A 24,134-nucleotide genomic window follows, 5' to 3' on the forward strand; every position below is an offset into this window, starting at 1 on the left:
ACCTTTATGGACTCTTTGATTATAATATGCAAAATAATTATTTTTCTTAAAAATTTCAGAAGTTCTCTGTTTTCAAAAAACTTATTTCCTAAGAAAGTGTTGTCTAGAAAATATTTGAGGGGGCTGGCCCTGTGGCCGAGCAGTTCAGTTTGCCCGCTCTGCTTTGGCAGCCCAGGGTTTCGCCGGTTCTGATCCTGGGCGCGGACATGGCACCGCTCATCAGGCCATGCTGGGGCGGCGTCCCACATAGCACAACCAGAAGGTCCTACAGCTACAATATACAACTATGTACTGGGGGGCTTTGGGGAGAGAAGAAAAAAAGAAAAAAAAAGACTGGCAACAGATGTTAGCTCAGGTGCCAATCTTAAAAAAAAAAAAAGAAAGCATTTGATTTCTTTCAGTCTTCTCTCTCTCGCTGCCAAGTGGCATATAGTTCGGTCCAACGTAGTTCTGTAAAGTTTACGTGAGTTACCCCCCCAAACACACAACTAAACCCTGACCCTTCCTGACGCTCCATAAGTAGCACATCATATATAAATCACAGCGTGCGTATTCACCTTTGGCAGATTTGTTTTCAGCACTCAATGGGTACACGGTATCTACTATACCTGATCAGCCTTTGGGGGCTTTGGGATTTTTTTTTTTTTAAGATTAAAAATCCTTTCTCTCAAAGAGTTTACCATCTGTCTGGGGAAGTAAATACAATCATGAAAAATTAAACAGTGCATCAACAATGATGTCAACACAGGGTTCCGACTTCCAAAAATGGAAAAGGAGAAACAAAGACTTTACTATCATCTAGACCAAAACCCTCCTTTTGTAGATAAGTAAACTGAGTCTCAGCAGGGATATAAAGGACCTCATTAGGGAGTGAGGCGAGATCAGAGTCCTGGATTCCTAGTCTAATCAGAGGTACAGACAGCAAGTACTGTAAGAAGGGAGACAGGCCCCCAGCAAGAGCCACGGGGGAGGCCTGGATGTTGGTGGGATCAGTAAATTTGCTGGAAGTGGAGGTTGGGCGGTGTTGAGAATGCGGAAAGAACAAGAGTGGCCAGCACAGAGGTGAGAATGTGTGACCTTCCATAGAAGAAGCCGCAGGAAGCGAGTCTGAAAAGACCCAATGGGGCAAGACAGTGGAAGCCCAAGGATCTCATAAGAGGCGGCAGCTCAGGGCAGAGAAGGAGGACAAAGTTGGGGTTGTGTGGGCTGGGTTCCAATCCCCATCCTATCTTAACGCTGTGCAAACGTGAGGAAGTGACTACAATCTCTTCCCTTTGGTTCCTTCATCTTAACGAGAAGACAGCACCAACCACTTCTCATAAGGTGTGAGTTCAATGACCGAACAGGGGCTCGGGCAGTCGGTTACAGGTACTGGGCATCCACCAGGTCAAGGCACGGTTCAGGTGTAGGGTCCTATGACAAACAAGAACAAAGGAGGCCCTGCCCCCACAGAACTCACATTCTACCTGCAGGAGGCCAAAACAAGCATGTAAACAAAGAAGAGAATTTCCTGGCATGAGATGCTAGTGCAGAAGATAAAACACCCAGGACAGGTGTGAAGAATAAGGGTGGAAGGAGCTGAGCGGCTCAGTTGTGTAGACCCTCAGTGAGGGCTCACGGCTCTCCTCCCAGCCTCCCCAAACTAAGAAATCCATACTTTGTCCTCAGGCAGTTGGCAGCTATAAAAGCTTCTGAGTAAAGCCATGACAAGACATAAATACAAGAAGGGCACAACGAGCGTTTTCTGGGGTGCCTACGGTTGACATTGAGTTCTTTCTGCCACAACGAGTGCTTGGTGCTGCTTCCTAAAGACTCCCCCTGCGGTCTACCTGCGGGTCGCAGGCCACTCCTAACTCTTCGACAGAGACTAGGTGTGTCTTCCTGTCACCTGTGAGCATCTTTCCCAAGTGTTTTCACCAAGGCTGCTCAAAAGAAGCAAAGATGACTCCATTTTATTTCCTCTGCTCTTCTCAGCTCCTCCTAGGGTGACCTTGGTAATGAAAACACATAAACTGAATAAACACTTGGGGAAGAAACCATCTGCTTCATCCTACAAATGTCAGTAGGAAAACTGCTTGTTTACCAGCAGGGTCATGAGGACAGGACACATAAAACCTTCTCAAGGGCCTTCAGGGAGGTGGTCCTGGCGGTGGGAGACAGTCATTAACCCTGGCAGATCTGCAGGAGCCATTTTGTTTCATAACCTCTGGTTGGAAGAGAAGGCTGCACCTGTCATAAGCCACAGGGTGCAGCTTATTTGCACAGCATTTTCCACATAAAGATGATAAAAATGCCATGTACGAACTTACTATAAATATTGTTTTTGAACTTTCAACTCTGCAGAGGAAATACCTAAAAAAACTGTCCCAGTTCAAGAGTAAGAGTGGGGGTGGAACCAGCTACAGAGTAGAAAAGTCTGACGCTCAGTGCTGGGGCCTTTCCAAAGGGTAAATTCCTTAATAATTTTTTTCAGGCTATAAATAACGATGGAGACAACCATGGAGAGTATGGATTGGTTATCTGTGCCAGGAAACGTTTAGGGAATTTGCATTTAAAATGACGACTTTGCCTGCATCCATTCTCTAAAACAAAAGCAATAAGAAAAGGCCCAGGAAATTCAGTCCCCAAGGACAGACAGACACGGATCAGAGAAGAATGTTCCCAAAAGGAAACTGTAATGACTTTTGGCCAAACGCCCTGCTCATCTGTGTGGCAAATGTTGAGTGAGCAACAGGAATGCATTCTCTCGGGACATCCAGGCAAAGGGCGGATCACTGTGGGCAAGGGGACACTTCCAAGGTCATACACTCAGCCTGGAGGAATTCACAGCAAAGCATTCTGGAGCAAGGTTTGAAAAGCAGTTGTGGGGAGCTGGGTGTCCTGCAGTTCTGTGTCACCTCGCTCCAACCCTGAGCACAGACTGACTCACCAGGGCCAGCCTGATGCCTTCCAGCTGCGCGAAGGCCTGGCTGTTTCTGTTCTTCAAGAGCACAAGGTAGCAATTTAGAATCAGCTTAGTCGGTAAAAATGCTGATTTCTGCCTTTCTACAGGCAGTTATGGAAAACATCTGTTGCCCACTGGCTGAGAAGGGACATTCTGACCAAACTTAGAAAAATAAAAATAAAATATGAATGGATGAGGCATGTGAAAAACTAACAATGATATTAATTCTACTTGTCAAATCAGCTCATGCTAATGTTCAGACAGCAAGCATTTAATGAGCAACTACTCCATGCCAGGCGCCGTGCTAGGTGCTGGGGCTGAGACCATAAGGCCAGGTCCCTGCCCCGCAAAGCCAGCAGCAAAGTGGCAAATCCACTACATGAACACCACTAATCCTACTTGTTCGCAGCTCTCAGCATGTGCCAAGGGCCATTCCAAACACTTTGTATCATCTCTTTCTCATTCTCATAAAATGAGGTAGGGTTTACTACCAGCCTCGTTGTTACAGGGGAGAAAGCTGAGATACAGAGAGGGTTGAGTGTCTTGTTCAAGGGATCAGTGAGTCAGTAAGAGGAGCTGGGAATTGAACCCAGGCAGTCTGGCTCCATCCTCATAGGTGTATGAGCAAAGATGTCTGAAGGAAGGAAGAAAAAGCTCCAGCCACTGCCGCAAGGGGTTAGTGTCTGGGTAACACTGATAGGGCCTTTAAGGGTGCATAGGAGTTGGGGGTCAGGGGTGGGTGGAAGAATAAGACAGGTTCCTTCCAGACAGAAGAATTACAAATGTACAGCACAGCCATCAGAAGTTACCAAGTAAAATAATTTTTAAAGATGAATACACACTTCTATTCTTAGTTTTTTGGCAGGGAGTTTCTGTACAGTTCCTAATGAAAGAGTAGCTAGGAACAGAGCCTTGACAGTCTTTGGTCTAGGGAAACGGAAGAACCGTAGTTGAATACAGTACAGTACGCCCTGGAGTTCGGGCACACACAGCAGCATTCAACAGCTCCTGGGACCAAACCACACAGGGGAACACCACTAATAGGATGTGCTGCTAGAAACTTGGGCTCAGAAGCCCTTAACAGTACCAAGCAGGAAACACCGGAACTAAATACCTCACCAAACCAGTCTGGCAATGAAGAGAAAAATTGGGGGGAGGGGTGGGGGCGCACTTGATCCAGGAGGCCTCACTCTAACGGCTGGCAGGTGCGCACCTCAATTTATTTTTACAATTTCAGCAGATTAGCGATGGCTTTGTCCAGCAGAGCACAAAGAAGTTCCCAAGTCCTTGAAAGATATGCATTCCACAACAAGAAAATTAGAAAGATACAAAGGTTGTTTGCAATGTCCAATAAATTGGCGGTTTTCAACATAGCTATTTCTGAGGTTTATCTTTCCCTGAGACATTTAATGGTAATTCACACTCTCTGAACAATATTCTTTGAAATGAACATAATTTAGTGCATCATACCACATAAATGATTAAATGATGGGTTGCGGACGTTAATGCCGACTATTAAAATTTAGTCACTCTAGCCAACAGGAATAACAGACAGATTGTCTCCACTTTAAAAAACACGTTGTTTCCCAAAGTTTGTTTATAAGTTGGTTGTCTGGAACTCAAGAGCTATTTCCTTCCCAGACAAACAACGTTCGATGTGATGTTTAGTAGCCAAGACAGAACACAGAAAACTGAATCCAGGGGGTCCTACGACTTCCACCGACCCTAATCAATGTAAGGGATAAGGACTCTTGAGGAAAGGGCAATGAGTTCTAGAGAGCTGGACACATGCCCCTAGGACCCTCCCTGCCTTGGGAACAAGAAACCCTCCAACTGCACAGAACTGGTGGCAGACCCTAACCTCCAGCAGTTCTGTGTGAGGAGGAGGTTGGCTGGTGAGAAGGACGAGGGAGGGCAGGGGTCAGTGAGGCAGGGGCTCCGAGGAAAACAGCAGAAGCATGCGGGTGAGGGGCTCCAAGTAATGGAAGAGCCCATGGCTGCTGGTTCCTTCTTCTCTGCCCGGCTCCCAGACACCCCTTTTGTCGTCCCCTCGCCCCCGGGAGGGTGGGCCTCTTCAACTCGAGGGCTGACACACTGTGGGCCTGATCATGGTTTTCTGTACCCCCATTCTTCACCCACAGACACAGTCATCAACTTCTCTCCTGACATGAGAACACCCAGACGACTCTTCGATGGTTTTCTCAGGATTTTTCTCGCCGGTAATCTAGAGCAGTGGTGCTCACACACGCATGCACACATCAATGTGAGAGGAAGTGCCTGTGATAAGCCAACGAAACTGAGATCCATCCACAAGACCACAGTTCCCTCCAATTCAAATATACATACACAATACATACATATGCATGTACATACATACATATATCTGTATATGGAAAGTCACAGTAAAATTCAAGTGATATGACTGCTGATATCACTACACAGGCAGTTCATGCATAAATATAAAAATCGGACAGCTCAGAACCAGATCGGCTCAGAGAAGCGTGGTGAGGGTGGGAGGGAGGGGTAGAGTACCACACCTCTTCCTGCCACCTCATGCCACTGCAACACAGGGATGAGAGGAATCTCCCCAAGCCCAAGGCTGCTCACACACTTGAGTTCACAGATACACTCCCAACTTACTGGAACTTCAAACGCCTCCTGGGTGTCATCCAGCATCTGGATTTTGATGGACATGAGTTTTCCTGAAGGTGTTGGGGGTGGCTTCTGTCCATGTTCCAAGGTACTGATCCCCGAATTCTCCGGGGCCCCCAGTCGCGATCCTGGAGTTGGCCTCTGCTCTATTTCTCCCATGATGAAAGCAGATTATATAATATCTACGGGAAGCAATGAGAAAGAAAAATACATCAGAAGAGGAGATGCATTTAAACCATCAAAGTAACACTTGTCTTCTACTCTGCATCGTGGGAATTTCCCAGACCACACCAGGGGAGGCGGTCCATCGCCTGCATGGAAATCACACATGGTGAGGCTCCAGTTCATTCGCTAACAGCGCCACCTTTAACCACTCAAGCCATGCAAATATTTGTGCATATTTTATTCTTTTGCACATTTTTACATATTTTATTCTTTTCTACTTTTACAGTCAACTCTTAATTATATATGCTATAGATTCGGATGTGTTCAACATATTATTCAGTGTCTACGAAGAGCCAGCCACTACTTCTTACACATTTTGAGTCTACTGGGAAGAACATAAACAGTGCCTCAGCCATATCATTAGCATCCATTAATTAGCTCTGATGGACACACCAACATACTAAGGAATGTGGGTATTATAAAGATAAAGAAAGAAAACACACTGTGCCTCCCGAGTTTGTAATCTGGTTGAGGAAACTAAACATACACTCAGACAAAACACAAGCGACATAAGGAGGGTCTTTTCTCTTGATTTTTTCTGCTTGTTTCTATTACAATTACCTCCGAATTCATTTCTTTCCTGCCACTCCCCTCTAACTGTTCACCCTTTCCCAAGAAACCATTCTACATATCACAGCATCAAGAAAGTTACTTTTCTAAAAACAAAACACAATCCTCTCTCCTCTACAAACAGTGCACTCTTCTCCCATGAGACATCCCACTTCTCACTCTCCTCCTATTGCCTCTGTCTTGCTCCAGGTCTTGACATGTGTGTCTCTCTCTGGCCAAAAGCTCTGTACTCCTCCATCTGGAAACTTCTACCAGTGCTTTAAAACTCAGTTCAAATGTCACATCCCTGATACCTGGGCAGAGCTCAGTGCTGCTGCCCCCTCTGTGTTCATGATCCCGTCAAGCCTCAGCACGGGGATGAATCCCATCTGAACCTGCCTGATTACTTCCCCCATGACCTCATGATCACCCCAAAGCAGGAACCAGACCTTGAATATTCTTTGGATCTCAGCACTACCTAGGCACGATGCCAGGCAGAGAGTGGAATTCAATAATGGCTGCTTGATGACTGGACCAATCAGCCAGTACATTTATACCATGGCTGTCTATTAAGTGTCACAAGAGCACAAAGGAATGAGACTTCAGTGAGGTGATGTGGTTTAAGAAAAAGCGGGGGTCGGAGGGCTTCCACCATGGAGAAGGTAGGAATTGAACTCAATGTAGTCTCAAAGGTTGGGTAATACTTGGAAGGAGACAGAAATACACAAAGAGAGGGCATACCGGGGAAATGGAAGAGCACCAACAAAGCCATGGGACAGAAAAGAGATGGCATATAGGAAGATGAGTGAGAATTAATGCTGAAGAGTTAAAGACGCCTTTGGAAAATGGCTGGAATCAGACTATAAAGGATCTCAAATGCCTAGCTGAGAAATGTGGTCTTTGCCCTGTAGGCAGCAGGGAGCCACTGGGGTAAGAATAATGACACAACAAAAGTAGAATTTAAGAAAAATGAGTCTGAAGATGATATATACAATGGACTGGAAAAAGGGAGACTGGATGGCAGGGGCTGGGGGGCTCCAGTTACTAAGCTATTGCAACAATTTGTGCTTGAGGGGATAACTTGGACAGTGGCGATGGAAATGAAAAGGTGATGCTAAAAACCCCCGTTTATGGAAAAATTAACCCAATGTTGTAAATGGTTAGCTACTGAGAGGAGGTAAAACTGTAACAATGATTGGAAAGTTTTAAATCAGGGTAGAGGAGAGGAAGTAGGAGGGGAAGGTGGGAGTTTGATCAGGGACACCGTGTAGGGTTATAAAAGAACAGTCAGTAGGCTGTCGGGGAGGTGGAGCTGGATGTGGGCTACGGGTTCAGAGTCCATCTCACTGTGCAAGTGAAAGCCACGAGGAGAGTGAAAGAAGGGGGGAGATGTGGAACCAAAAAAGCAAAAAGAACAAACATGCCAAGTCATGAGGGTTGTTACAGGCTGAACTGTGTCCCCCTCCCAAATTCTTACATTGAAGCTGTAACCCCCAGTAGATCAGAATGTGACTGTATTTGGAGAAAGGGTCTTGAAAGAGGGGATAAAGTTAAAATGAAGCCATTTAAAATGGGTTATAATCCAATATGACTGCTGTCCTTATAAGAGGAAGAAATTTGGACACAGAGACACCAGGGACGCACAAGCACAGAGAGAAGACCACGTGAGGACACAGCCAGAAGGCAGCCAGCCATCGGCAAGTCAAAGAGAGAGGCCTCAGGAGAAACCAACCTGCCAACACCTTGACTGGGACCTCCAGCCTCCAGAACTGTGAGAAAATACATTTCTGTTGTTTAAGGCCCCTCATCTGTGGTACTCTGTTGTGCCAGGTCTAGCAAACTAATACAAGGGTCAATGGAGAAGATGGGAAAGAGGAATAAAAAGAATGACCCAGGGGACACTTAAGTGACAAGGAAAGCCATGGAACAGGCACTAAGGGGTCATCTACAGTTTGAAGAAAGGAGTTAAGTGCTGTGTCTTACACATTGGATAACAAGTCACCCTTCAGCTCTTTTCTTCAGGAAAACCATCCAGTTTGCAAATCTTATTTTGTAGGTTCTTCATGCCCAACTCATGCTCATCCTTCTCCTAAAGAGTTGATTCCCCAAAGTTTCCCACTAAATTCCATATGGAAACCCATCCCTTCCTCTCAGTGAAACCTCTAACATTCTCACTGTGACATCGAGAGCTGGCCCTAAGGTCAGCAGATCAGAAACTATGAAGTCACCTCAACAACGTGGGTCATTGACTCAAACCACCAAGGACTGAAAAAATGATGTGTGCTTTGACCATGCAGGAAAATGTCTGGTCACCTCCTAGGAAACACCATTTACTGCTTCTCTCTCCCACACTCACTTCCCCACCAACTTTCCACCAAAGCCTGTTAGAGATTATGATTATGATTTGTTGCTATGCAATACTTCAGGATTGGGGTTCTGTGACAAGACAATGCTAGTTAAGGACCAGCCTTTCTGAGAATGGCTCCTTCTTTTTCGAATGCCCATCTATGATTTCACAGGTCTGTTATATAGGTACCTTTCTAATTTCTGTCCTAAATAAGCTTTTTTTAAGAACCTAATTCTAATCTGCTTGATTGTGTGATCTATGCTTTCCTTAATTCATCTACCAGTCTTGTTCATCTAAATGCCTAGCACAGTACCGTACACGAAAGTGGAAAACAGATCATCTATATTTGTTCAATGAATCAAATGTGGGTGGTATACATCTAATTAATGACGAAATCAGTAGTGTTTAAAATAATCTTCACAAACCAGGCAAAACTGCTTTCCTATGTGTTTTGTATTCACTGTCTCATGGTTAAAAATAAACGCAACCTCCAGAGAAAACCATGACATCAGTTCACTTTGCCTTCCCCATTCCCAGCCTCCTTTTTGCACTTATCCTACTTTGGTGTTGATCCTTCCCTGCCTCTCAACGCATCCTCTGCTGCCCGCCTCTAAGCCTGCCTCCTCTGCCCTGTGCTGTGTCGGAAGGGACAGGCCCTGCCCTGCTCACTGATGCTGGGCCTGGCCACTCTGCATCCTGCTGCTCTGAGTCACGGAGGCGTGGGTCTGCCTACGACTCTGATGCCCATCCAGGGAGCTGATGGCAAGGAGGAAGGGGCCAACTTCCCCGTGTCACCCCACCTCAAAGGTGTCAGGGCCCCTCCCCACAAATACATTTTCTGCTTGTCCTACTGAAACAAAGAGCAAGCCCCCTCATTCTCTAAACTGGACCCTTTCTCTCCCTCTGGCCTGAGATTCCCAGGTGAATAGATATTATCATTTTTAGCACCTTGGCATTTAGAAATTCAGTTGAGTTAATGATTAACAGATATTTGGTACTTTAACTTTCTTTTTCTTTTTTCTTTTCTTTTTTTTTTTTTTTTTAAAGATTTTATTATTTCCTTTTTCTCCCCAAAGTCCCCCGGTACATAGTTGTATATTCTTCGCTGTGGGTTCTTCTAGTTGTGGCATGTGGGATGCTGCCTCAGCGTGGTCTGATGAGCAGTCCCATGTCCGCGCCCAGGATTCGAACTAACGAAACACTGGGCCGCCTGCAGCGGAGCGCGCGAACTTAACCACTCGGCCACGGGGCCAGCACCAACTTTGTTTTTCTTTAGTCTTCATATGACCTCACGCCTGTACTATTTCTACTTCTGGTTATGGATGTTTCAACAAAGTGGTCACACTTTGTTTTCATACCTGCATGCCTACTGTTGCTGTACATGGAAAGTATTATTTAATTCAAATAGAAATTCAGCTAAGAGTTTTGAGCTGAGCATCCCAAGAATGTCCAGGGAATATCTGAGGAATGGTGGCAAGTCATAATGGGAGCCACGACTGATATTTGATGTGAGGCTCCTGCAAACTGCTAGTTCATAAAGAACTCACCTTACAAAAATTAGCAAAATTGGCAAGTCCAGTAGCGAAACCCAGCCTTCCAGGTGACAAGTCTAACAAACCCAAAAGTCTCCTGTTTATAAATGTTAGTCCATGCTGATTCTACCTCCATAACTTCCTCTGACTTCTGATTTCCTTAAGAAATAGTCAAAGTAAAGCAAATTAATATTTCTTTCCTTGTGATACATTATTACTAACATGATCATTCCAGCTCTAAAAGTAAAAAGCTGTTCGTGAAAATACTTTACCCTTTAGATTGCTTTGAAAAGTTAGTTAAAAGGAAAGAACAACTATAGCAAAAAAAAGTGATAAAATTTTTAACTGGCAGAGAAAAGATAAAATACTAGAGTTGTCTTGTCATAGTAACCTGGCTTAAAGATTTCCTCTTGGAATTTACTGAAAAGCAATAAGGAGTACACACACAAAAATGCAAACTCCATCCCTGAAGAAACTAGCAGCCATCTCCAACTCCGAACCACAACACGTGAGAAAGAGTTGCCAAACTGCAGTGAAGGTCAGACAGAGGAGACAGAAAAGGCTGGATGATGCTGTCCATGCCTGCAGAACCACGCTCCCCTAAGGAGAATGTCCTTAGCAACAAACGCAGCAGTAACCTTCTGGGAACAAGGGGACAGATGCACAGGTTAGCACAAGAAGCTTCCCTGGATGCATTGTGGTGGGAAATCTCAAGAAGCACTAGAGGCGGAGCTGACTGAGAAACCACACAGACAGGCCAGATTTGTAGGAAGCAGTGTATTGCTGAGGCAATGTGAACAAGACAGGGTCGCACTGGGGACACTCCAGTCTCAGCAAGCACGAGGAAAACAAAGGTTGAAAGGATTATGCACACACACGCCACCTCAGGTCACAAGAATTCCTATTAGCATGGGACATAGCCCTGTCTCCCGGGTCATGTGAGGCTCCTGCAAACTGCTAGTTCATAAAGAACTCACCTTACAACAAAAAAAAAGGACCTTCACAAAGACGCTGCAAGAAGACAGAGAAAACGAAAATGAACAAGAGATGAAAAACACCCTCCAAAGAAAAGTTACACGCCATAGATCAAAATTTTCCCAACATATTGTCATAAGTTAACAAAACAAAGAAATAACTGATTCTATAAACAACATAAGAGGATTTACAAGAGTTCAGGGATGCTACGGGAAAATACAAGAAGGAAATAAAATATGAGGGCAGACTGCAGGGGGAAAAAACCCAGAAAAATGAATAGAAACATCATTGCTATGGACTGAATATTTGTGTCCCCCCCAAATTCATATGTTGAAAGGTAATCCCCAATGTGATGTTATTAAGAGGTGGGGACTTTGGGAGGTGATGGCATTAGTGCCCTTAAAAAAGAGACCCCAGAGAGCTCTCGTCCCTTCCACCACGTGAGGACACAGTGAGAAAACAGTCATCCATAAACCAGGAAGCGGCCATCACCAGACACGAACCCATCGGCCCTTGACCTCAGACTTCCCAGCCTCCAGAATTGTGAGAAATAAATTTCTGTTGTTTATGGTACTTTGTTACAGTTGCCCAAACATCCTAAAACAAACACCAAAATGGAAGTAGCTAAAGAGAAACAGGCACTGGTGAAAATGAGGGTTAAGGGGAAAGATTGAGAAAAGCAAGCAAAAGACTTAAGCCAGAAAGAAAAATGATAGACATGGAAGACAAACAGAGGAGATGCAACACACCCACAATTGGTGGCCTAAAAAAAATTAAAGAACGGAACAAAAAATAATTTTTAAGGTAAAATTCAGGCAAACACTCCAGAAATAAACGTTAGTTCTCCATAATGAATGAACATATCATACCCCAGAAATAATTAACATAAAAAGATGAACACCAAGAGGTTTCCTGTGTCATCACTGACCTTCAAAAATTACGAAGGAATTATTTGGGCACCAAGGCAAAAAGTTCAAAAAAAATACGAGGAGACAAAAGTTCAGACTCATCCACAGCAACATTCAATGCTTAAATGTCCTCAAAGAAAAAAAAGAGGAATCAAAACTTTAAACTCAGCCAAACTCTCATTCAAATATAATAGCCAAACATTTTAAATAGTCAAGAACTCGGAAAAATGTTACCCAAGACCTTCTGGGAGAAATTACTAAAGGGACAAACTTCAGCAAAACCAAAGGTGAAAGTAAGTGGCAAAACAATGAAAAACAATTACTGGGAAACTTCAAATCCATTTATACTGTAAGAGGAAGACTGAAATAATTGTAATAGCTGCAGAATATTATAACTCCTAGAATGTTGAAATAATATAACTAAAAAATTGGTAGGGGAAGGAGTAGAGATGGTGAGAGGTACTGTAAGTTAACTGCTAGCCTGTGTTTTAAAACTGATAAAAGAGAATTTAAATCTCCAAAGATACACAAATGGTTAAGAAGCACATGAAAAGACGTTCAACCTCATCAGTCATTAGGAGACGCAAATTACAGCCACAATGAGATAATATTTCACACTCATGTTAATGGACAGAGAATGAGAAAAAATTGGAATTCGCTCTCTTTTTTGTTTTCTTTATGCTTTTTCTCCTCAAATCCCCCCAGTGCATAGTTGCATATTTTAGTTGTGGGTCCTTCTAGTTGTGGCACGTGCAACGCTGCCTCAGTGCGGCCTGATGATTGGTGCCATCTTGGTGCCCAGGATCCGAACCAGTGAAACCCTGTGCCGCCGCAGTGGAGCGCATGAACTTAACCAGTCGGCCACGGGGCCAGCCCCTCGAATTCTCATACGTTGCTGGTGGCTGGTGGGAACAAAAAATGATGCAGACACCTTGCAGAACATTTTGGTAGTTTCCTAGAAACTGAATCATATATTTAGCATAAACTCAGCAACCAGGTTCCCCCAGCGACTCAGGGACTCCACCCCTAGGTACCCCCCCAAGGCAGATGACAACATATGTCCACCCAAAGACCTGCATGGATGCAGATGTTCACAGCTACAAAAGAGCCAGCATGTGGAAGTAACCCAGATGCTCATCAACTGATGAATGGATAAACAAAATGCGGTATATTCATACAAGCAATTATTATTCATCAACAAAAAGAAATGAAATGCTGACACATGACACAACAGGGATGAACCTCAAAAACGTTTTGCTAAGTGAAAGAAGCCAGATGCAAAAGACTACGTAGCAAATGATCCTATTTATGTACAATATCCAGAAAAGGCAAATCTATAGAGACCAAAAGTGGTTGCCTGGGGCTGGAGAGAGGAGCTGGGACTGACAGCAAAGGGCCAGAGGGGTGGAGATCTCTTTGGGGGGAAGGAAATGTTCTGAAACTAGATTGTGGTGATGGTCACAGACACAGCAAATTTACTAAAAGCCTTTGAATTGTACACTTATGACAGGTCAAAGTTATGATATGCAAATGATATCTCAATAAATGCATATACACACAAATATTCTTTTGAACACACTGAACCTCTCTGGAAGGACAGAGAAGTAATTGGTAGGGGCGCTGGCTCCACTGAGGCAACCAGCCTGGTTAAGGACAGGACAGGAGTGAGAGGGACCGAGACCTGCTTCTCACTGTATATTTTTGGACCTTTTAAATTTTGTACCATAGATACATATTACCTATTCAGAAATAATTAGACAACTTTTAAAATTCCATCTACTAAAAGGACATAATCCTTCTGACAACCCTGGTCCCATTTAGAGCATGAAATCTAATGAGATGAAATCACGGTAAAGAAGGGCGACAATTATCAAAACAGACTGACGAAGAGGCACTTTTGCAAGAGTTTTTCCTTCTAGTTTTAAATAGAAGCTACTAGATTTGCAGGAAGCCGCAGGCTGTGTTCTAAGTGCCCCATCTTGAAAGCGAAGGAGCAAATATTTGCCATTTTGTGGGGACAAATATCAACCATGTCAGACACCCAGGAGAGCAAAGCGCGAGGGGTGTGTCACCCCACCAGCTCCTTTCATCCTGGCTCTGCCCTGAGGAGCTGGAAACTGTCGGGTGACAAAGACACCTTGTGTTCCTGTCCCCAGGGAGCCACAGGCCAGGCGACAGCCCCAGCGGACAGGGAGGGGGAGATACCCCAGAAAGGCTGGCAGCCTGGCAGCTCCTCCAGAACACAACCAGACAGGTTTGGCTTTTCACAGGGACTTAGATAAGGGGTTTTGAGAAAGTTCAAAATCAGCTATCTGTGCGGACAGATTTGCTTATTTCAAAAAAAGTCTGTGAGCAAAAGAAACAGCTACAGATCCGCTGTTTTACATCAGCCAGACAGTTCAAACAGGGGGAGACGTTCGGGCTGTCTGATCATTTGGAAAAAGGAAACCAAGATATGAACTGTTTACAAGTGGGGTGCCCCATCTCACCAGCTAAGTCAGGAAAAAAGAACTAAATGTGGAAACTAAAGAAAGACTATTTCTTCACTCTCTAACCCTAGTAAAAAAAAAAAGTTACATTCAATAGGCTATCTTAAATACCCCCAACACATCTCTGAAAAGTACTTCAAGGAAAACTCAGAGCAGAAGAGAAATTCTCTCATTTCATAGGTTCTTTCAAAAGTCCAGTTTTAGCCACATCCCTTCTCTAACTCAAAAAACTGGGTGTAATCAAAACCAAGCTAAATGTGAAAATTCCCAGGCAGGCATTTCAACAATCTGCCCCAATTTCTCTCCTTGGAGATCAACTGTTTTCTAATCCAGCTGGACTCTGCTATCCAGCCTGCCTGCACTTTGCTGGTGCTGTGCTTTTGCTGTTCTGTTTCTTCCTCCTAAAAAACCACCTTCTTTACCCAGCTCCAACGTCACTGCCTCCAGGAAGCCTTCCCTCATCTACTCTTCCAGGGAAAAAAACATCTTCCTTTATCCCCCTCTGAGGTTCAGCTTGTATTTAGCTTATATTTCACTTGCTTTCCACGCCTTGCTCCTCTCTCCCTGTACTGCCAACTAGATTACAAGCCCAGAGGAGCAGGCAGGGGTCTGTCTACACTACCTGGGAGTATGACATGCTCCTCCCGTCTTAGTGCAAGACAGCGCCCTAGGCTCACACTCAGGGACTGTGAAAACTTCGGGCAGTCAAGGATCATTCTAGACGTCATGTTCCTTGCCTAGAACATGGAGAGAAAGCCAACCTTCTACTGCAGGGGTTCTTAAAATGTGGTTGCAAATCAGCAGCATCTACTAGAAACCTGGGAGCTTGTTAGGAGCCCTAACTCTCCATCACAGCACAGGCCGGCTGAAGAGAAAGGCTGGGTGTGGCCCCAGCATCTGGGGTCAACGAGCCTTCCAGGAGGTTCTGATGCAGGCTCCAGCCTGAGAAACGCTGCTTTACTTCTGAGGGTCCCAATGAGGATGAGCAGAACGAGTAAATCCCCCTGACACAACTGAGCACTCAGGTGGTTACATAACTTCCCCAGGAACGCGTGTCTCTACCACATTTCACACATGGACCAGACATAGTGGGTGCCTGATTTTTCAATAGCATGAAAAAGCGGCACTCCTTTTCCAATCAAATTTTAATTTACATTTCAACTTTGTTCTAAAAACAATTTTTAAAATCGTTAAAAATGAAAACAATTTCAGACACACTCCTTTCGTCTGCATTGTCACGGATTTGGAGCGTATTTCCTCCAATAAACAGGCAAAGAGAAAAATGTGTAGAATGGAGTGGAAGTAAAAGGTATTGGGAAGAAAAGGCTCTTTTACCCTAGCAGAAAAAAATCAGGAAACCAGAAAGAAATCTCCAATTATTCACATTTTAAGGATGTCAATTTCTTGATGATTCTGAGAGCACAAAATGCAACTTTAGCTCCCCCTCCACTCTACCTGTAAGTAAATAAAATGTAAGGAAAAAGGTGGTCCTCCTGAAGACAGGAAACCAGCTGGCCACCCCCACAATTCCCCCGTAACGCCAGGGCCAACAGAGGCTGCGGCCAAGCTCACTTTCCTTAATAGAAATCATTCTCGTCCACTCACTGAAGAAAGTCTTCCCTTTCTTTGTCTCCAACTGACATGGGTCAGACTCTCTAAATATTTATGGAAAGCACCTAACCCTTGTCTTGCCCATAATGTGGGTACACTATATCACTGGATTTGCTTACTCAACGTCTTTCAAGATAACATACTGTTTCAAGCATACTATCATTCAAGTGTCACAATAATGGAGATCATCACCATTAACAGGCATTTATAAGGACCTATTACATTTCAACAACTATACTTAGCACTATCTGGGACACAGAGCAGTAATATGGCACCATATGGTCTGGCTTTATGGGATGCATAATCTATCAGGCAAGAGAAAACAGGTACTCAGAAATAATTGTCGAAGGCAACATGTTTACTGCTGGCAATAGGTATGATGTGAATTGTAAAAGCTCCAGAAACAGAGAATGATGCTTATTGAAGAAGGGGGGACGTCACCTGGTCCTTAGGAAAAAGCTAACAGTTTCTAATAGCCCTAAGGGCAGGTGGAATGCTGTGGACACAACACGCATTCTTGTTGGAGCCCTTCTTGCATTCGATAAGGAAGTGTTCACCATGGGCCAGGAGCTGTGCCAGGGTGGATACAGACTAACAGAGGTGAGAAAAATAGTGAAAAGAGAATGAGAAGGGAAGGGGGAGCCATTCCTGTCTGCCTGAAATAACAGGCCAAGGCACAGGAGGCTCATCTGAGGGAGCCAAAAGAGCCACTGTGGCTTTGTAGACAAGGTGAAACTCTGCAATTTTAAGAAAATATTTGACACTGAGGTGTTGACTGGATTAGGGCAAGACCAGGTAGGAAAGCTCTGGAATACCCTAGGCAAGAAAGGACAGTGGTGACAGTGCGAACAGAGATAAAGGAGGCATATTTGAGGAATACTTTGACATTAAGAACGTTCAGAAATTGGTGACAAATTAGATGTGGGAGAAGACAATGGAATTATGGGCAAATCCAGAACTTAGATGCAAGTGAGAGACAGAACAAGGAAGTGCTGAGAGGTCCAAGTTGTGGCAGACTGAAGGTGACTGCAGGGCATGGAGGTAGGATGTTGGTAATATTCCCAAGGTCACTGCCTCGATTTCCCCAACACTCACCGTTCATCAGCCCCTAGCGAGCCCCTCTCGAATGCTTTCTCCAAAGTTCTACTCTAGTAAGCTGAGCAGAGGAGCCTAAGGTTCAGGAAAGAGTCTAAGTCATCCACACACAAATCAGAGGTGACGCCGTGACCGTGGGTGATATCTCAGAGGGAGAGGCTGGAAGGGGCATAGAAAGAGAGAACCAAGATGGAAGTCTGGAGCACATGCCAACATTCACGGGCAGGAGAAGGAAGCAGAATCGCTGAAAGAGTCACAGATTCTCGGAGTTGAAGGGAATTTGGAAAGCATCTATGACAACCTTCTCCCTGACGGATGAATCTCTTATTTATAAAAGATTGAGCCTGAAAATCCATTCTAAAATCATAGCAGGAAGCCAAAGAGGTAAAAGCATCAAGAAGCAGAGGCTGAACCACAATGCTGAATGCTATTGGGGCAACAGGAGAACGAGGATTAAGAAAAGTTTATTCAGTAGACCTGGTATGATCGACAGTCACTGGTATGAAGAGAAAAAGTGTCAGTTGAGAAATGGAGGCAGAAGCCAGACTGACAATTAGTAACGCAGAGAGCAAATACGTTAGTCAATACGAATCTTTTTTTTAATAGACTGTATTTTTTAGAGCAGTTTCGTGTTTCCAGGAAATACAGTTCCTAAATACCTTCTCTCTCCTCACACAGAGCTTCCCAATTATTAACATCTTGCCTTAATGTGGTGCATTTGTTACAAGTGATGGACCAGGATTGCTACATTATTATTAACTCAAGTTGGTAGTTTACATTAGGGTTTGCTCTTTGTGTTGTACAGTTCTGTGGGTTTTGAGAAATGCATAATGTCATGTATCGACCATTACAATAGCACACAGAACAATTTCACTGCTAAAAATCTCCCGTTCTCTGTCTGCTCACCCCTGCCCATTCCCCATCCTGTTCTCTGACAACCACTGATCTTTTTACTGTCTCTGGAGTTTTGCCTTCTCCAGAACGTCATATGGTTGGAATCATACAGTATGTAGCCTTTTTACACAGGCTTCTTTCACTAAGCCACATGCATTTAAGAGTCCTCCATGTTTTTTTCATGGCTTGATAGCTCATTTCTTTTTCTTGCTGAATAATATTCCACTGTCGGACATACCACAGTTCGTTTATCCATTCACCTAGTGAAGCACATGGTGTGTGCCTCCAGTTTGAGGCTACTCTGAGACGCTTTTTGGTTACAGAAACAGGAGAGTGTAGACGTTACCTCCAAAGGTAGCCGGCCCAACCTGAGGTTAGAGATGAGAGGCGAGCCCTGGGGCTCAGGAGCAGACACCCCGCTGCCCACTTCAAGCCCAGTCGAGCCTGCATCTTGACAGGTCATGTAGCTTATTTCAGATGTCACATGAATAACTCTCCTGCTCTACTTCATGAGAAAATGACAGGACTTAATAAATCACTAAAAACGTTTCTGGAATGTAAAAAAAAAAAAAAAAAAGGCACTAGGTATTTTCTTTAATAAATTACAAAGCATTGTTAAGTTTGTTTCCAAATAAAGTCAGGATATCCCAACAGTCTCATTATTAAATAAGGAAGTTTTTAGTAAAAAGTTCACATACACTCTATCACTCTCTCTTGACGTTTCAAACACTCTGGAAATGATAGTTAAGAAATAAATGCCAAAATTTAAACACGTCCTACATCCTGTGTAACGTCCTACTGACGTCTGTTCTGAAGTAACAGCATTAATTCTTACAACTTTAAGGAAAAAAAAGCATTTCCTAAAGCTTACCAAATCCAATGAATCATAAATCACAGGGCTTTCCCTCCAGGTGGGAAAAGGAAAGCAATTTCTATTAACCCAATAAAGAAGAGACTGTTAGATTCTCTCACAGTTTCAATATTAGTCAAGAAATAAATTATACTATCACACACCAAACGGCACAATAAAATACAGCAAAAATGTAAAGGGTATTGCATCCCAGAACACTTGCCCTAGAATTAATTATTCATTAAAACAGTGAAATGTCAAGGAAAAAAGTACATAATAAAAAAAGTGAACCTCCTTGTGAAAAAATGAGAAGTCTAAATGTCAGCCTGGTTAATAAATAAGGCATTTAATTAAACAACGCTGTCCATTAAAAAAAAATGAGGATGATGAATATCATATTTTTGTGTGGATCGCTGAAAGGGAAGAAAAAGGGTTTAGACGCTGTCGGACTGTCCACCTGGTTCTAATCCTAATTTTTGACATTTTTGAGTGTACTGTAAAATTAACTTAATCTGTCCTGGATTTTAGGCTTCTCATTCATAGAAGGTGGAAAAAATATAAGTTATTATAATTTTAATTTAACCAACACTTATGTCGCACTTTCTAGGACAGAGAAGGCCTGGCTATACAGCTTTATAACACTACCTGATTTAAAGATTTTTTTTTCCTTTTTCTCCCCAAAGCCCCCCAGTACATAATTGTGTATTTTTAGTTGTGGGTCCTTCTAGTTGTGGCATGTGGGACACCACCTCGGCATGGCTTGATGAGCAGTGGCATGTCCGCGCCCAGGATTCAAACCGGCGAAACCCTTGGCCGCTGAAGCCGAGCACGAGAACTTAACCACTCCGCCACCGGGCTGGCCCCAACACTAACTGCTTTAATCCTCACAACCACCATTAGGTGGATACTATCACTGACCCCCTTTTACAGATGAGGAAACCAAGGCAAAAGAGATTAAGTCAACTTGCCCATGTTCACTCAGCTGGTAAGGTGACCAGAATGCAGGCAGGCTGGTGCCAGAGGTGTGGGTCTTCACTACCATGCCATGGGCCATCCTGGACAAGATAATCTCTAAAGTTGTCACCCTGTCTAATATTCAGTGACCTTATGACTGTCATTTTAGATACAATCACAAAGTCTCCTGCAAACCCCACCCCTTTTCTAAAACAGAGGTGCCAATCAAGCTTCTAGGCTAATCACCCATGTAAGCTACTAAGGACGCCACAGGGGAAAAGCCATCAAGTCATCAAAATGCTGACTGTATTATTATTAGACCTATAAAGAGTATGGTGCACTGTCCTTATATGGTTCTAAGTTATGAATTTTTTAAATGTATTATTAAAACCATTCTCACTTCCACGAGCAAGGATTTTTCTCTTAGTATTCACGCAGTGGACCAGAGCATCCACAGAACATCTGAGAAAGAAAGGCCCACCAAGGCCCACGTTCTCACCTTGTGCAATGAGAAAGGCCCCACAACAATGCTCCAGAAGCCCTTACTGAAGTCTGGGTCCTTAGAACTAAAAATGCCCAGAGCACAGGCAGAGGCGCCACCTTTCAAAGTAGTTAAAACCGTAGAGCTTCAAGGGAGACTGAGACACACACAGGAGATGTTACCGGGCAAGGTCAAATAAAGCCCAAGGGGGAACTCAGATAAGCCTTCCTCTCCCAAGGCAAGCACAGGTTCCCAAGGAAGACACTGCTCAATTAAAACAGGCGGATACAAAACGAGACACAACCTGCAGCGCATGTCACGAAAGAGAAAAGCTGACAGTGAAGCGGGCTTGAGGAGTAAGTTCCAGACCACTCTCCAGCTCAAAGGACAAGCCGTGGTGTGAAATGAGACAACAGAGCATAGTGCTTCTATTTCTGTAACTGTTGAGAAACATGAATTTTTCATTCAAATCACTCCATCTTTTCACAAAGAACTGTCACCTCATAACAGGTGCCATTCATTAAGCACTGGTTTACATTACTGCATTTACCACCACAATCCTACACAACCACCACAGGGGGTCGGGACCTGCAGAGAAAGTTTTACTGGGAGACGGAAATACCGGAGACCCAAGAACGGAGAAGAAGGCCAAGCAGGCTCTTGGCTGACGGCCAGGCCCCGGTCTGACCCTTCATTAGTGGGATCACCATGACCCTCCCCACACCTTAAAAGTCCGTGCCACTGGCTCTGTTTCCCAGATGGGGCACCTGAGGCTCACTTAGGTAGCAGCCAAAATCCAGAAGGCCCCAACATTCTATAATCCACTCTAACGAGCCACTAGCTAAGGAAATACAAACCTACTCAGTACAATAAATAAGGGCAGGAACAACATCTGGACACCAAGAAATGGCAAATAAAGAACATACATTTTCTTATATTATACTCCAGGTTTTGAAATAATAATAACAATTTTGTCGGAACACAAAAATTTACCTATAACAGAAGTTATATGAATGTTATACATTCTCAGATCATAAAGCATAACATTAGAAATAAAGAACAAAGCAAAACCCAACCAATCATTTGCAAGCTCAAATAACCCTGTTTTATAGTAAGACATTGGTTGGAAGAAGAAAAAAAAATTTTGAAGTCATTAATAATATTTTTAACATTGAAAATATAAATATTCAGTTAGGTGTCACTTAAGGATGCGGATATGTTCTGAGAAATGTGCAATTAGGGAATTTCATTGTTGTGTGAACATCACATAGTGCACTTACACAAACCTAGATGGTACAACCTACTGCACACCAGGCTTTATGGAACTAATCTTCTGAGACTTCTGTCGTATACATGGTCCATCGCTGACCGAAACACTATGCGGCGCATGACTGTAAAATAAGTAAACAGCATTCTACCAAAGTCCCAGTGGAAGGAAAATGTAGTGTCCCCATACCAATATAGGCAAAAAGAACACACAAAAAGTCTTTAAAGAGTTTTGAAACTGACATGAGAATAAAAAACGAAGAATGAGTAAAAATTAAACAACAAAAAAGTCTACCATCTGTGACAGAAAATATGAAGAGACCAAAAAAGGAAAAGTCAGAAAATAATTATGGAATTTTCCTCTCCCCCAAGTCTATATAAATAAATAAGCCTGGGAAATTTTTCCACACTTTCAACAGATAAACAATCTTTTCTTTAAAAAAAAAAAAAATGTTATATTCCAAACTCATTTTACTTGAGCTCAAGCAAAACACGAACATTTTAAAAGAAAGTTATACTCAAAAATTCTTAATAAAATCCTACTGAAGTAATGAAAAAAACACAAAAAGAATATCGACTATGAATAAGTAAGACAAACTGAGAATTCTGAGATGGACTAACCTATGGAAAACTATCCACTTACTTCGTTATAACTCAAAATAACAGTATCAATCGTATAATAACTACTAGACATCAAAAAAGCCATTCAAAACTTGACCCTATATTCTTTATTAATACTCTTATTTATACGAGCACTGAAAAGTAACTGGTAGCAGATACACTAAGATCGCTTTTACTTAGGAGGTGAGATTAGAAATGATTTTATTTTTCTCCTTTTGAGAAGGTCCGAAAGTCAACAGGAAATGGACACCCCTCTGAAGCCAGCAAGGAGAGTCAGGCTGTCTCCAGGACAAGTGGCAAAGAACCTTTCTGGGCCAGCAGGGAAAGGCAGACGTGTGCCTGCGAGGCATAGTCACAAGAGCTGCACAGTCATCCTCTGGAGCAGGGGACAGAGTTCCAGAAAGGCCCCCATCACTGCCAGGCGAGAGAGCTTGGCTTTCAGGGGTAGGTTAAACCCAGGTCAAGTCAAGGGACATGCGGCTGCCCATCTTCAGAGGCTGCCATGAACACTGGACCCTGTGGTTGGGTAAAAGAAACCATAAATGTAAGCTCCTACTCGGTTGTGCTAAGGAATCTAACATAAACAGAATGTCTTAAAGTTGCCACTATTTCACAACAGACAACTAAGCCTAAATATATACGCGTCATCCCAATGGCCCTGTGTCTGGAATTTAGACATTTAAAACTCAGGCTGATCCCTCCTCTCACAACCCTTGACTCTTAGACATTCTCAGCTTCCAGTGTCCACTTTTGCTTTAACTGAATAAATCACATGAGAAGGCTTATCAAGCATTTCCTGTGTAATCAAGCATATGATATCATGTAACACATTTCATGTGTAACCAAGCTGCCTCTGAGTGGCATCCTACAAAGGGCGAGTGCATGGAGCTCCACTCCAGATCGACAGGGATTGAGGCATACATATCCCAGAGAGCAGAACTTCATAGTTTACAAAAAAGAACAGTTTCAAAGTTGAAAACCCTTACAGTTCTATAGCTATTATAACCATTATAAAAAATCATCATTCCAACATTATTTTATTTCTATTAAACTTTTTAATTGAGATTAACAATTATCTTGATCAATTCCCATAATCAATTATGACTAATTAGCAATTTAAAGAAGACAAAGATAAATGGAGAGTTAACCCTATTAGTTGTAAGAAGGAACCAATATGGTAGCTATGACAGTCTTCTTTAAATGAATATGTAAATTTCCTGCAATATAAAAATCCATGGAGAATACTTAGAGAGCATGACAAAGCAATTGAAAATCCATGCAGAAAATACGCAGGCAGTGAAACTAAAGAATACATTAATTCTATGTAGTTCCAGAATTTCAAATGCACTGCTAAGGGACAATTGTCGAAATGATCATTATAAATAAAAGGACTTGGGAAAGGAAGCGATGATCACTAGAAGCTAAGATGGCTTCATTAAGAACAAATCAGGCCACAATCACGTCCTTTCTGTCTTCGACAGATTTCTACTCCAGGAGATGAGCAGATTGTCAGAGCCACAGTACAGCTGGATGTTAGCTAGGTGTTTGGAAGAAATGTTCATGACATGGTTGTGCAATGGACGGAAATAAGGGCTGGGTGACATTACAGTTAAATGAGTTGCAAGTGAACAATGTGCTCCAAAAGTTCTGAATAATTAAAGAACATCTTCCTAGACTCTCAGTCCCAGAAAGAGGCCACATCCTTGTAACTTACCAGATATCTTTTATTGATTGCTTCATT

The 24,134-nt window shown here is 43.2% G+C and overlaps 1 protein-coding gene across 3 annotated transcripts in view; it reads right to left on the reverse strand.

Moving 5' to 3' along the window:
* The window catches only part of FARP1 (FERM, ARH/RhoGEF and pleckstrin domain protein 1), a 288,311-nt gene that overhangs the window by 225,851 nt on the left and 38,326 nt on the right, over positions 1-24,134 (reverse strand). For all 3 annotated transcript variants that reach the window (XM_046664844.1, XM_046664842.1, XM_046664843.1), the window contains one exon: positions 5,585-5,778. In XM_046664844.1, coding sequence (XP_046520800.1) covers positions 5,585-5,755 — 171 coding nt within the window. In that variant the 5' untranslated portion in view covers positions 5,756-5,778. The remainder of the gene's footprint in view (positions 1-5,584; positions 5,779-24,134) is intronic.

Source organism: Equus quagga, chromosome 6 (assembly GCF_021613505.1).
Source record: "Equus quagga isolate Etosha38 chromosome 6, UCLA_HA_Equagga_1.0, whole genome shotgun sequence".
In the NCBI taxonomy this organism is placed as follows: domain Eukaryota; kingdom Metazoa; phylum Chordata; class Mammalia; order Perissodactyla; family Equidae; genus Equus; species Equus quagga.